General features: G+C 40.3%; 1 protein-coding gene across 3 annotated transcripts; it reads right to left on the reverse strand.

Moving 5' to 3' along the window:
- Nucleotides 1-692: 692 nt before the first annotated feature.
- CBR4 (carbonyl reductase 4) lies at nt 693-8,538 on the reverse strand. Of its 3 annotated transcripts, XM_074147536.1 has the most exons (7): nt 8,234-8,431; nt 6,669-6,809; nt 5,426-5,567; nt 4,753-4,873; nt 3,926-4,062; nt 3,154-3,288; nt 693-1,820 (listed from the first exon to the last, which is right to left on the reverse strand). In XM_074147536.1, exons 3-7 carry the CDS (start codon nt 5,565-5,567, stop codon nt 1,642-1,644), a joined length of 714 nt encoding a protein of 237 aa, XP_074003637.1. In that variant the 5' UTR covers nt 6,669-6,809; nt 8,234-8,431; the 3' UTR covers nt 693-1,641. The 3 variants fall into 3 exon arrangements, with proteins under 3 accessions (XP_074003637.1, XP_074003639.1, XP_074003638.1); XM_074147538.1 differs by lacking the exon at nt 6,669-6,809 and having other exon boundaries at nt 8,424-8,538; XM_074147537.1 differs by lacking the exon at nt 6,669-6,809 and having other exon boundaries at nt 8,234-8,375.
- Between the last annotated feature and the right edge of the window lie 6,776 nt (nt 8,539-15,314).

Genomic DNA, 15,314 nt, shown 5'->3' on the forward strand with positions numbered 1-15,314 from the left:
CTTGACCAGTAAAAATGGGAGTACCAGCTGTCCTTCCTCACCTCCACTGCCCTCGGAAAAAATCTGTCTATTCTCTGGCCAATTCCTCCTATCAAAGAGAAACATAATTAGTAATTATATTTTTGGTGCAAAGACACATATGACACATAACTTTTCACAGCAAATAACACCATCTCTCTACAAAGAGATAACAGGAAGATAAGGACTCCTGAAAGGACTACCTTTAGTGGTATTTATATTCTAAAGTGAGTAACACAATCAACTATAAAACCCCCTGAATATACAACCATCCCTTGTATTATTTCTTAATACATACCTGCGAGGAGCTTGAACATGCACTGTTTTCTGGAACAAAGATAAAATTTCTCAGCTGCACAAATGAAGAAAATCTCAGACTTTAAAGACTCAAAGTTATCATCAGCGAGATCTCCTCTTTCTGTTCTTTGGTTTGTGCCAAGACGGGAAGTAATTTCAAAACCTGAATCAACATCTGGATCATGATGCAATGAACACTGGAGCTAAGAAGTGAAGGTCCTAAACCACATTGATAGTTTTCTTCAGAGACGATAAAAACATCAATTACCAAAAATTACTTGATCTCAATAGAAAAGCCTGAGGTCAAATTTTGGTAATTTTTCAGCAAGAAAGGAACACTCTGTTTACTGCTGAATAATTACTCTGCTTCAAAAGCTGCTTTGAATAAAATAAATGACTATTTTATTGACTATACATACGTATTAAAGAGCATCCACATAACAGCTGAACTGAGCGTTCAAGAAGATACAGAGCAAAACACCTTGACTTCACACTCTGGAAGTGATACATGTTTTCTAAACATCTACTGAGCCAGTGAAAAGGCTTTTATGCGGCAAGGTCTGCAACTGTACTGTTCACCGGTGTATGTGCAGCTCCAACTCAGAGTATTACAGAACTAATAAGTCCAACAACCAATCAACAGTCCTTCAATGTATACACACAAGTCCTACTAGATTAAATGAGTGCTGTACATACATTCAAGAATGGAACTGAGCAGGTTTTGTCTTTATAAAAAACACGTTGCATGTAATTAAATGTCCTAAAGGCAATTCAGGTATGCTGGAGATCTAGAAGCCCCTAGCTTTGTAGTGTAGGCTACAAACAAACAAAAACCAAAGAAAAATCCTTGGCACTTTGTAGGGACTAACTGATAAGAATAAAAAATTACGCAGTTCGCAATCTTTGCCCCACATGAAAGACTTGCTGCAATCATACCTGCCAACCGATAAACACGCCTCCACACTTTATTAACCTTTGTGTAACATAATTCAAATAAAATCTCCACTCTATCCCAAATTGGAAAACATGATTTTATAAAAATATAGTGCCTTAAAAATGTATCAGCATGTTATTTAAAATGATACTAAAATCAGATCTTTTCCAAATTGTTATATACACAGTCTTCATAATACCAAATAGACTCTTTCAGGTAGCTAAACGCACATGCTGGACTTTACCACTGCTGAATTTGTCCTCTCACTAAATAGTATTAAGTCAATTAGATACATCAATCTTCAAATGATCTCCACCCTCCTCCCCTTTAATTTTTATATATTTATATATTAGCATCATGATATCTAAGTAGGTACTTATTCAAGGTAGTATTTAACTAAGAAGCTGCAAGCCTCCATCTACAATTAGAGTACTCCCTGTAACATAAGGGGACTCTAGAAGAAAGACAACAGCTTGTGCAACTTCACGAGGCTCTCCAAATCTTCCAAGGAGAATGGCCTTCTTCAACTGATCTTCTTCCAAATGAGCAGTCATATCCGTGCGAATAAAGCCTAAGAGAGGAGAGATATTTGAAAAGTTACCTAACCTTCAACTAAATTTCCCTGGTGGATTTTCCCTGGGATCCTCCAAAGTGAAATCTACCACCAGGATTCAGCACCAGCTACCATTCTTCAGTCTCAGAATTCAGTCCACATCATTTTACAACCAAGAGCTAACCAATTTTTTACCTAACCAATAAAACATCTTCCAGTTTTGGAAGCAATAATGTAATAACAAAAACACACGAGATCTAGGGAAGTCCATTAAAAAAAAAAAAAAAGTAACTAAAATTGGGTCCCAAAACCATATTTAATATGACTTTCCTGAAAGACAAAATACCGTCATTTCACCAAAACATTCTCAATAAAAATGAGTATGAACTCTCTGTCAAGAAACACCTACAGCTTGCAAGTGTTTCCATTATATTTTAGAAATTATGACAGCACTTGCATAATTTCTATTACAGCACTCATTTGAAGAATATTTCTTGACATTTTTGAAGGACATTTCTTTACAATTTTCAGTTATCTGAGATTCAGTTTTCCCACTGCTGCACTTCACATAGCTGCAGCTTCGTAAAGAGCTGATCTTCTCTGCTTTCTAGCTGCCACCAAGAAGGGATAGTCTCAGTTTTGCTTTCTACTATACAATTCTGCCCCTTTACGATGGTTCTGGACACATCAGTGAGCTGCTAAACCCATTAAACAATAAAAAGTGGTTTTCCTGCCTAGTTTACAAGCTGAACTGGTTCATGTAGAGGTCTGAAAGGCATTAGAGCTAGCACAAGGTTAGCAGCAGAGTACACAGCCATGAGTGCAAAAAGTCAGAAAAGACAGAAGGATTCTTCCTTAAGGGTGATGGTTTGCTTGGACTAGATCTCACAGAACTTTCTTTCCAGACTCTTTTCTTTTCCTACAGTGATAGACAGGGATTGCTTTCATGCCAGCTTCTCTTGGTCTCTCATGTTTCTCTAATAACAAATAAGCATTCTCTAGCAGGAGACGAGGGTAGCTGTCTGTATGTAATTAGTTCTTCCATCTGCAAGGACAGCAGGTTTTGAAGCAGGAACAAAGGAAAAAGAAGACATTTATTATGTAATAATGGATAAACTGTAGACACACTCTTCCAAATTTCTCAGTGTTCCCTTAAAAAGACTGAAGGTTTTGTAAAAGAACGTACTGTACTTTATACTGAGAAAAAGAGATTAAAACCATCTACTCACAAAAGTTGAAGAAAATAATAGCTCTTTGTCTTAAGTTACTTTCAGAGTACAGCAAATATCCAGCAGTCTTGATAATCATGTATTGCAACACTCAAGGATGTACGAACTTCCCAAAAACTAACCTGGAGCAACCACGTTGACTCGAATTTGCTTTTTTGCCACTTCTTTAGCAAGGGAGCGTGAAAATCCAACTAATCCTGCTTTGGTAGCACTGTATACACTTTGACCAGAGTTGCCTTTAAGTCCTACAATACTTCCTAAAATAAACGTCAAAGAGAAGATTAAATGACTAATTTGAAACCTTGTACTAGCTTTATCATTTAAGTTTTAAATTTGGAATGGAAAATGAGATTACCAGAAAAGGAATTAAAAGTATATTACTAAATGCACTTTATAGCCTACTGTTGGGATAAGCAAATCCCTCAGTTATCTGTGATTTTTGTGGAATTCATGTATCTATGTTGACTAACAGGCATCAGGAGAGAAAACTGAAGAGCTTTCGAAAAAAATACCCTTGGAAAGGGAAAAAAAAAAAAAAGAAACCAACTGTACCTATTTCATTCTTAGTTAATAACTAGCAGCTGGTAGATTTAGCTACTGAAAGAGCTGATAAAGAATGGTAAAATTCTTTTTTCAGTAAACTATAAACTCTGAGGTGCTTATTACTGAAACAAACAGGTTTTATATTAGAAGTTGCTGAACTTGCAGAAAGGAATAAGCATTCATAAAGGAATGCTAAATACAGAATGTCTAAATACAAAGAAAATAGTCAATTGTAACAAGTAACATTTCAACACATTACACTTGCTAAACCTGGCTAGAAAAATATTAGAATCATAGAATTGTCTAGGTTGGAATGACATAAAATTCCACTGGATTAGACAAGTAACTTACCTATATTGACAATAGCACCCCCCCGTTGTTGAATCATGCTTTTAACAGCAGCTTTGCATGTCAACATTGTTCCCAAAAGGTTAGTGTGAATCTGGGCTACCATATCTTCAGTCTTGGTTCTCAGTAACAAACCATCCCTGACAAAGAGACCAAAAAACCCAAAAGAACTCACTGAACAATCCCAATGATCACATTTACTCATAATAAAACATGCCTGTTAAATGGAACATTAATGGAGATTTATATGGTTCTACAGATTCTAGTATTCAAAACAGTAACATTGCAAGGATGACACATAGCAAGAAAAAAAAAGTTATCTGTGCTTCTGGCAACAAAGCCTCCTTTACAGAGAGGTATCATTGTTTTGGAAAATTTCAGGGGGAAGAAGTAGAAGAAAGAGGAGTAGAGGGAGAACTCAAACTCAGAATTCAGAAACTACAGCTATCTGTTAGAATTTTACTTTCATCAGGAACAAAATAATGGTCAGCACCTAATACTGTTTTCAGATGTACTTGTTACAATACTCCTACTAAATGCAAGGGCCATTAGCACCATTCTCAATAAAAACATGAGTATGAACTGTCAAGAAACACCTACAGCTTGCAAGTGTTTCCATTATATTTTAGAAATTATGACTGCACTTGCATAATTTCTATTATAGCACTCATTCGAAGAATATTTCTTGACAATTTTGAAGGACATTTCTTTACAATTTTCAGTTATCTGAGATTCAGTTTTCCCACTTCTGTACTTCTCTTCATGTAAGCTGTAGCTTCAGAAGATGCTGTCATCCAGAATTACATGCAGTCTTGTAACAAATAACTAACCTGTTGATCCCAGCTGCATTAACCAAGTAGTTAATAGGACCTAAATTCTTCTGCATCTCCTCAAAAGTTTTTTGGACTTCTTGTTCACTGGATACATCACAGCTAAGTGCCAGATGTCCTGCTGTATCAAAATAAAGGCACATCATAACAATAGTAAAAAATGGTATACCATTCATAAATCTTCTTCAGAATGTATCAAGTCAATTGCAAAAACAGATGTTGAACTAGTTGTAATTTGAGGAACCCATTTAATCTCCAGATAATTAAATAATGACAATTTTTAAGTATTGCATTGATTAGTTATGTGATGATTTCTTGTTTTATATTTTGGCCTTTTGAAATCAGAAGTTCAACATGAGCAGACTGGTCTCAGCTCTGGCTTGGTCAGGAGCCAAGGATGACTCAATTCATACCACCTCCCTGTTGTGACTTTGAACAACTCCTTTCATCTTACCTAGTCTACCCACAAGATAGGAATTGTATCATACTTAACCTTCCCAAAGAATATTGCAAAATAAAAATTGTACTTATAAAACTTTTCTTTCAAATTACTCAGCTGTTACTTCCATTTTCATCTAGTTAAACAATGAGGTTTATTTAATGACTTACTACTCTTACAAGTTACCTACGCATTGGACAGCAAAGAAAGTATTGCAAAGCAGCACATACATACCACCAAGATTACGTGCAGTGGTTTGGGCTACTTCCAGATTTCTAGCAATAATTGCGAGGCGGCAGCCTTTCTGTGCCAGTAATTCCGCAACAGCTTTTCCTATTCCTCGGGATCCTCCAAAAATGGCGCAAACCGTGCCCATCTTCAAAAATAATTCACAAATTGCAAACAAACTATGAATTTCAGGTGCAATATAGCAGAGAATAACCACTATTACTGTCAGTATCACGGCCCTTCCTAATCTGTAGCATTTTATAATACTGGATTATAGAATTAGTGGTTTGTTAATTTTTTTTATTCATCAAAAAAAGAAATACTTGAACTAAAGTGAACACCACTTCTACAAACGCAAGGTCATTCTTAATGATTTCTGAACTAGTAAAAAAATTATGCACGTAATCTAGCATTTCAAACCTACTGTTAGGATAACTCCAGTTGATAAAATATGCAATTTTTGTATCTAACGGCTGTAATGTATTGTTCAGCTCTTTATTCAAAGCCAATATAGAAGCTGTAATTACATTGATCTTGCAAGCACTAATCTTGTACTGAAGTCATTTAGCCTCGAGGTCTCACTCCATCCTAAGTATCTGTGTTGGACATCCACATTGCAAACATTACTGAGCACAATTAGATACTATTGCGTTAACACTAGTTTAATACTAAGTTACGCTACATAATACTCTTTTTTACCATGGGCCTTACGTTTTTTTGTTTCCACTTTTGAAGGAAAAAAAAAAGCTTTATGAAATGTGAAACGACTGTGAAGTAGCTAGCTTAGATGTTTAGAAAGGAGCATAAGAAGAAAGTACTTCTATAGTACTTTGATGATGTTCTTTTATTCTGCAACCCCTAGAAACCAATCAGCTGTTTTGGGATTTCCTGAGGAGCCAGAGGCAGAATCCAAGGAATAGTAATGAACCCCTTTTCCATAGGTTTGAGTAAATCCTCTTTGAACCCAATTAAACTTTGTCTCCATAACATCCTGAGGCAATAAGTTTCATTATTTGTGGAAAAGTACTTCCTTTTGTTCTTAATTTGCTTTCTGATTAGAGAACACTATGCGTTTCTCTTCATATCTTCCCCTCACTGTTCATAACTTGAGAGGCTACTCTTCTGCATTTTACCCTCCTCCTATATCCTTTCAGGTCTATTTAGTTACTCTTATACAGATGGAAGCTGTTCTGTATCTCACTAAAGACTGTCTAAGCTCTTAATCCTGCCACCCTACCCATTGCCTTACCTAGGACTATTACACCCTTTCTGATGTGTGATAACCAGAAGAGCACACAGTGTTAAGTATGCAAGGGCACCATCAACTCCTACAATGGCATAACGATTTTGGTCTTCTGCGACAGAGCCCGGAAGAGCAGCTGGTCCTTTTCTGTAACAGAAAGTGAATCCATGTGCTTGAAATCAACCCATGTGTCTACGTCCACTAGCGAGTAGGAAGAGTAGGAAGAGGATTCCTACGAGTAGGAAGAGGATTAAATACTTGCATCCCAGGTCCTTTTGAAAGAACATGTACAGAAATATGTCCTGCATGAAGACAATTTCTTGGTAATAAAAACAGACACTGCTGCCTCACCAGAAAGACTAATCTTTTGAGTAGTCTTCGTTACGTAGCTAGACTGTAAGAGATGAATCAAGAGGTCTTGAACCCCATTAACTCCAGGTCTTACTGTTTTAGCAGACTAAAGGCATAATCAGTCAACCCGTGTTTTGATGATAGATTTTTTTGTTAAAATCAAAGTCCAAGTCTGCCTTCTCCATCACAACTAATCTCTTCTTATACAGCACTAGCCACAAAGACTTGGAAGTTCTTGCCTACTTGTTGCAGCAATGTTGCACTAGGATCTTTTCCTCCATTTCCTCCTCCACCATATTTTGTTCTTACCAGCACTGAGCATATGTACTCTCTTATTTTTATTTGAAACATGGAATAATATAGATTAGAAGGGACCTCTGGAAGTCACCTTGTCTAACTCCTCCAACCCTAAGCAATGTCAAGTGAACCATCTTATACTGTTTATAAATGATGCCAGATCTCTATGTATGCTCTTTTTCGAATAATTCTGAACATGCTTAGCTACACAGGACCCAAAAAGCTGCCTGTGGGGAGAGAAAGTCTTTAAAATGTTCCTGTTCTCTACGAGAAGGGAAAATAATCTTGGTGATTCTACCATTCTCAGAAAGAATAGTGGAAGTCCCTTGTGTATTAACCAGGTATAGGGGGCAGATAAGGCCTACTTCCAACACAGCAATATACAACTTGTGTTTTAGCTCAAAAAAGCCATACGGATTCTTTGCGAGTTGTGACTTGAGATTATAAAGCCTGCAGTGGGAGGTACAACCCTATAGTCTTTCGCCAACCAAAGGCAGGGAAAACCAAATATCTTTTGAGCAACCGGCTCCTCTAGGCCGCCACACAGCACACACAAGTGTCTGTGCCACCTTTGCCCTCTACGGCCCTCCTCTTCGTTCACAACGAACCGTTTAATCCGTGACCACCAGGGCCCCAATGGCACCGCAGCGAACTACCTCAGGGCGCACAGCAATAAATCCGCTGCGGGACACCTTCCAACAAATGCGGCTCGGGATACCGCAGACAGCGAAGCCCAGCCCAGCCCAGCCCAGCCGAGTCGGGGCGGGCCGGGCCGCCCGCACCTGGGGGCCCTCAGCCCCCCTCACCCGCGGCCCGGCCTGCCCCGCCAGCGCCGCGTCCCCCGCCCCGACCCATAGAGGACAACGCGCCTTCCTCCCCCGCTTTTCTGGGGGGAGGGAGGGGAGATCCGGGCTCCCACCAACCTCCTCCGACCCAGGGCGGCACTTCTGCCCCTCTCTCCCGACCGACCGAAGCCCCTCACGGTCCGCGGGTGGCCGCCCTCCGTCCCCGCCCGCAACCGCCGCGCCGCGAGGGCCAACCGCCGCCAACCGCCCCGTCCCGCCCGCCGCCAGGGGGCGGAGGGAAGGAGCCGCCGGCCAGCTCGGCGCTCACCCTGCCTCTCCTCCGCGGGGGCGGCGCGGCGCGATGGAGGGAGGGAGGGAGCGAAGGGGCCTGCCCCTCAGCACGGTTCCCGCATGGCGGCCCGGCTCAAGGTGGAGCCCGCGGCGCGGACAGCGGGGCGCGGCGGCGGCTGGGAGCCGGCTCGGCGCGGGGCACGCCGGGAGGTGTAGTCCCCGCGCGACGGCGGCCGTGCCACCGTGGCAGGGCGGCCCCCCCTCGCAGCCCTGAGCCGGTCGCGCTCCCCGCCGTCCCCTTCATCGGGAAGGTGGTGCGCCGCTGCAGACGGATAAAAGAACGGCTTCTATGTGGATTTCAATTTACCTTCCGGTTTGCAAGCAGCTTTGTGTTTGCTTTCCTCACAGGGGCTTTTTTTCCTCCCCGACACAATGACAGTTCAGCTCTGAACTGACTGGACACGGGCGTCAGGAGAGGATGAAATGATGCAACCCACCTGTTTACAGACGCCGTAACCGCTGGTAAGAGCTAGAAAAGGCGCCAGGAGCTGCTGGTCCGAGTGCTGCGCCCGCAGAGCCAGCCTCCCGGCCTGGAGAAAACGAAGGTCCCCATGGCTGGACGCTCCCCAGGGAGAGGCTGGTCCACCAAGGCAAAGCCACTGCCATGGCCCCCACAAGCCACACAGAACGGGTCTTGGCCCTTCTGCTTTTCCTTTACACTTTCAAGCTTTTAAAATATGTTTTACATCTAGTTATCTTGGCAACATCCGCCTGAGCCACTTGTTCTACGCTTCCCAGGTAGCCCAAGCAGAATTTATGTGGGGCATGGAGTAGCTACCACACTCTGAACTGGAGCTGTGTGTCTTGCCCTTGTTTCCTCCTCCACATATGAAGAGATGTTTCATTTGTAGAGGTGTACAAGCAGACGAACAAGAATTTTGCCTGTGTAAGGCGTTACTATACCAGCAGAGTTAAACTGGAAACACTTGAAGGCAGATAAATCCAAAATACAGAAACACCTGTGAGACTTCCTGTTTAGTAACCAAAATCAGCTTCATGATATGCAATTAAACTAATAGCAAAAACTGCTATGTTTTAACAATAATGCTGTTAACATTTATGTCTGATGGTATGCTGGAGGGGTTTCTATGGAGTCTTAAGCTACACATACTGAATAATTTTTTTCACCTGAGAAATAAGAATAAAACCAATCACAATTGTGTACAAGAGTATACTTTTTGTGTTGGTTTGGGTTTTTTTTTTTTTTTGAGAAAAATTCTTATTAAAAGGTTCCACAAAGTAACAAGTGTCAAAATCACACTGGAGTTTCTATGAGCTCAGCGGGAGTGTAACTTTGTACAGTTCTTGCTTTTGACTTGAAGACTATTATTCAGAATTTCAGATTATAGATGTTTCCAGGGGAGCGGTAGAGAGTTTAATAACATTACCTGTATTCACGTAGGATTCTTTTTCCATGGATCATTCTTTACATATAGAAGGAAAAGCAGATTTAGGCATTGCTAAACAGATGAACATCTGTAAGAAAAAAAATCTTTAAGCTGTTACACAAAATTAGTTTCTTTGAGCAAGTATATTTATATTGCAAGCTGGTCCTGTTTTCAAAAGGATCCTGTGATCCAATGACATTTCAGAATATGGCATGTTCTGAAAAGCCAGAGGTCCTAGTGATGAATAAGAAAAGCCATAGAGAGCTGAGACTGTGACTCAGAATAGTCTCTGACCTAGGCTTCTGGTCTGTAGTATAATTAAGTATTAGGATTCACAGAGGAAAGTTAGGGCTTTTCCTTCAAGTGATACATATAAGCAAAATAACACAGAGGGGGGAAAAAATTGTCCTTAGTGTTACGGCATGTTTTCTGAAGATGTGTATACTACAGACAGAATAACTATGAACACCATATTGTACAAGGACAGTAGCAGGCAGATTTTATGTGAAAATTATATTAGTAATTACAACTTTAACCTATTTGTGACCTGTGTCATCATCCAGAGAGCTGACCCATCCTTGTAAGAAAGATAAAGAAAAGCTGATCCTTGCTGTACTGTTAGGAATTTGCTGACACAGACAAAGTGAGGACAAGTTTCACTGTATTTATTTTTTTTTAAACTGTGTTATAGTTGACAGAGTAAATACCCTTTTCAAAAGTTCAGACAAGTTCTGTTCAATTCTTGTTCATTAACTTGAGTGTTTAAAACAAGATGTGTGTTCATTCATTGGCCAAAGTGACATTAGCCTTTTTCCTCTGGATGCCAGGTTAAATCGTGTGATCAGGTGGTCTAAGCAGAGTTCATCTGAGCCAGTTTATTCACACTGATTTCCCATTAAAGCAAGATGAACTAGTGGAACGTCCAAGAGAGGAATCAGTGTCATACTGAGTACCTCCCCTTTCCGGGGGACAGTAGCTGACACATGAACTTGATCTGATAGACCTACCCCGTGCATCATGTCCAGATCTGTAACAGATAGTTCAATACTGGCCATTATTATGCCTGGCTTACTATTAATGTGGAATTATAAGCTAATAATTCTTGTACAGCTCTCTGCGTGACCATGTGTACACAGATTTGCAACCTGTTCACAATATACAAAATGATGCAGCTGTCTCTTCTGAAGCCTAATGCATTCCGGCATTAAAAACACTCCTCCTAAGAGTTTTTTATTCTTTTCTTAAAATGTTTCAATCATTCTTCCACACAACTGAGATAATTCAAGCAAGCATTGTTCTATTAACAGGGGAAAAACAAAATATCCTCAAACAGAAAAGGATATTTAATGTATCTAAAAGCATAAACCACAAAGCATAATGTCACAAAACAGGGGCCACTAGCTGTTTCTGTTACCAAGGTCCCCTGTATCAACTATTTCAAATTCCTCTTGGTTTTGGATTTGAGGCTGACTTACAAAGGAACTTGAGTGCTAATCATTAACCACACCGGTACCCAAATCTGTGGTCCCTTAAATTTCTGCCAAGAGTCAGATGTGAGAGAGTCACACTGCTCCAAGGTCCAGCAGCATTTCCATACTGTTCCCTATACTGCTTGTGAAAGCATACCTACCACATTACATGGTTTTTGTGTAAGGCCTGGAACAAAGCAACTGGGAGAACTGGCTGCATGTACACCTAAGTCCCATTTTAAACCAAAGCCTGCTGGCTGGAGCAGTTGGCTTAAAGAAAACCTGTCTTCAACTTGAAGTCTTTTATCTTACTGGAAACATGGTCACTAACTACAGTTCCTCACAATTGAACAAGAGTGTCATAACCATCAATCTGAAGCGGTTTCAGTTTATAGGAAAAACGACAAAAAATTAAAGTAAGCCCCAGAGATTTGACCTGACAGCCAGATGATTACCATCCAGAGATGTAAGAGCTTGGGGATTAAGCATCTGTTGAAATCAACAGTTGATTTAAGACACTATTTTACTTTTCAACTGGCATATTAAAAATTACCTTTCTAGGTTAACCAAATCTGATGATGAGGGCATGTTTCTGGAATACAGGAATCACGGACTTAGAACTGAATTAAACGAGTGGAGAGTTTAAAAACAGAGGTTTCCTCCATTCCAGGCCAAATGACAACTGGGTGGCAGGTCACACAGTCAGTACACTGCCATGCATTTCCTCCTGTCAAAAAAAGGGTGTAATTGGATGAGGTGCCTCATTCTAGGCGAGCTCTCCCCCAGAACATAGAGGAACACCATCGTCAGGGCTCCTCATCATTTGCTACTTGGCCTGGGCAGCTCCGCACTGAGGATCTTTCTGTTCCTGTCAAGCCTAAATCACCCTTTTCATCAAATCTGCACTTGTGATTTGTATTGGGGAAAATCAGGTCTAGTTACTAATTTTATATATATATACATATTATATATACACACACATATATAAATTATATAACTAACAAGTTATAAATTGCAACTCCCGAATTTGATAGGGCTTTAGCCTTCTAGGCAAGTGATACAAAGGCTGAGATGAACTGCTGAGGAAAAAAACAACCACCTCGTTGTGTGAAAGAAAAACACTCCCTTCTCCTCCCAGTATTTTGCAACTTGGCAAACTTTTCCCAAACACACCAGTTCAGATATTTAAGTGGCCAAATTACCGTACTTTTGTTCTTAAGCGATCTTTTTTTTTACTGTGCTGCAGTCTGTTTTGTTTTTCTAGACTAACTAAAATCTCTGCAGTATTTGTTATTGTGATGGAAGAGTGAACTTTTATCATGCCAACATACGAGTGCTTTTGTACAATTTAGATGTACTTTTTCAACAAATACGTGGGCAAACTTTTTCGTCTTAGGAAACTTATTCCAGGTACCCCGGTGAAAAGTCTTTCCTCTGAAAAAAACTCCAAAAAACCCCGAACAAAACAAAGCCATCAGAGGCTTTGACAAATTACCTAATGTTTTCGCATCCTCCTGGCTAAACAGGTTTCCCCACTATGACTAGCATTATTTCACACTTCAGCATGAGGCCCATGTGGAAGTTAGCACAGTCTGTTGCTACTGACAAGTCAGGCGCACTATGGAGGCAACAGAGAGAATCTTGTATTATTGCTCCGTAATCTGTTGCCAAAACTGAACACTTGCAGTATCTTCAAGAAACATTTGTCGCACATTCAGCCTCTGTCGACAAGTCCGGTCAGACCACAGGCACTGGCCACTCCTGTCAGTGGACTTTGGACCAAAGAGATGGAAATCAGGATCTTAGCATCTCCCCAAATCCCTTGCTCCCCTCCATACATCCAACTCCTCATTTAAGGACTGCACTGCCATGGCCTATATTAGTGTTTAGCTCTTGAATCCCAAGCCAGTGAGGACTGGGAACAAGGAGGAAATAAACAGCTCAGCCATCCAGGGAGTTAATTCACCCCTTTCTGTACAGCACCTCTTAGTGTTTCAAAACTGCCAAGAGCATCACAGAGAGAAGTTAGCATCTCCCAGCAAGGTAATCTGAGAAGCAAGCAAAACTCACACCACCACAGAAGGACACGTCTCACTCCCAGCAGTCTCTACTGACCATTTTGTATAGAAAGGATATTTTTTGGGAATTGCCTATTTAATAAGCACTAAGGTTATCCACTAGAAGTCTGGTACAATAACATCCAAGAGTTTTGCAGAAGTGTTTGAATACTCATGACTGAGTAACTCCTCGTGTTCTCTTAGAGGCAATTTATTTTTAATTGCATCTAATATACTCAATAAAGAGAATAAATAGTCTCAGGAACAGAACTTAAAAATAGCTAAATGCCATTTATAAAAGTCCACTTGAGACCTTGCATAATTTGCTTTAATTTCATGTATCCATGCAGTCTTAATTTCCCCATTCTGCCTTTCCTAGTCCCATCCCTACTCCCATTCACTACATATTTATATAAGCTGCAAAGTAAAATCCATGGCCAATCATTTCAAGAACTAATTTATCCTGTAAAAATCTGTTTAGCTATTACTGCAATTACTGATGAAAACAGAGTATTTTTGAGAAGTATTCATCAGCAAAGGTAACTGAGTTTTAGGTCCCAAACATCCAGAAAACTGCTCTCAGCATTAAGACTAACAGAAAGACGCTCTAAACAGCCAAAATTTCCTTCATGTTATGATGGGGCAAGTTGCAAGGTTTTCCTGCCCTAATACATCAATCATCAGAATTTCAGGTTTCAAGTCTCCACAAGTGGAGACGTGGGTATGGACAAGTCTGAAGTGTTGCCCACTTTGGCTCCTGTGGTGCTGTCTTCTGAAAGCGTGTCTTAAAGTCTGCTTTGTTGAGGAAAGGGAAGAAAGCGGGATGTTGGGAGGAGATAACAAGGTGAAGGGGGCAAAGTCGGGAAGAAGGGTGAGGGGCAATAAAGATGGAAAGATTCTACCTAATGATTTGGATTGAACTCCTCAGGGTAAGAATATTCATCTAAAGGCCTATACTGGAGGGACAGTAAAACATAGTTTATAAGCAACTTGAGGTCCTTCACCTCCCTTCTCATGAGACGCTCTAAGAACTTACACAAGGAAAGTCATTGCTAATTACTGTACACAGTAATTAGCACTCAGGAGATAGCAGACCAGAGACACATGGAAGTGAAATACTTCTATGATTCCTCCCAATATCTACTTTGAAATTTGTACCATTTATGAAAAGGAAGGAATGAAACTGAAGGCATATCCACAAGTTTGTATAGCCTCACTATTTTAGCATATGTTCATTGTGTGACCATGAATATGTTTTCAAGGTTAGCCCTAATGAGGCACAAATTCATCGAGTACAGGAATACCAGCTTAATGTAGCACATCTACTTACTGACAGAAAGCAGCAAGTCCAGGGACCGTGTAGTCATCCCCCCATTACTGCAAATAGCTGAGATCCTGAACATCAGGACTTAACGCTAGCAAAACATCAGCTGATCATTTGCCAGCAATGAGTGTTGAACACACTCCATAACAAATGGCAACTGTGATAGTGACAATCACTCATCTCTCGTGGACTGCTCACCTCCTTTATCTTCACCAGTATTATAGGAAATGTCAAAACCAGTATTCTTTACAGCTGTTACCCATTTTGCAGCCTGAAACACATACAGTAACACTTGGAGAGCTTTCAAGGAGCTCAATTCCCAACATTCAATTTTCTCTATCAGATTGTCCTAAATAAATCTCGTTTCATATCGCATCTCCTCACAGAAATACTTTGTTGTCTTTTCATCCTGCTCATGTACTTAACTGAGCAGCTGAAGACTTCATCATCTCGTGACATACAGAAGCCCTTACTGTTGTATGTCCTTGCAGTGATTGAGTATTAAAGTAGTAAATCATAATAATACCCAATCAGCTGGCTTAATGAGGTAGGAAGTAGGTTATTAAAGATGAGAAGAGGTATTTTTAGGTTATTGCTTACACCATTTTTAAATTTATCTATCACAGTGAA

This window comes from Numenius arquata, chromosome 5 (genome assembly GCF_964106895.1).
Source record: "Numenius arquata chromosome 5, bNumArq3.hap1.1, whole genome shotgun sequence".
NCBI classification, from domain to species: Eukaryota; Metazoa; Chordata; class Aves; order Charadriiformes; family Scolopacidae; genus Numenius; species Numenius arquata.

Coding starts and splice junctions, on each gene's coding strand:
- CBR4 (XM_074147538.1), bottom strand. CDS start 5,567: ATGGGCACGGTTTGCGCCATTTTTGGAGGATCCCGAGGAATAGGAAAA. Junction 3,289..3,925: donor GGGTGCTATTGTCAATATAG/GTAAGTTACTTG, acceptor CGTTTATTTTAG/GAAGTATTGTAGGACTTAAA. Junction 1,821..3,153: donor AGTCAACGTGGTTGCTCCAG/GTTAGTTTTTGG, acceptor CTCCTCTCTTAG/GCTTTATTCGCACGGATATG.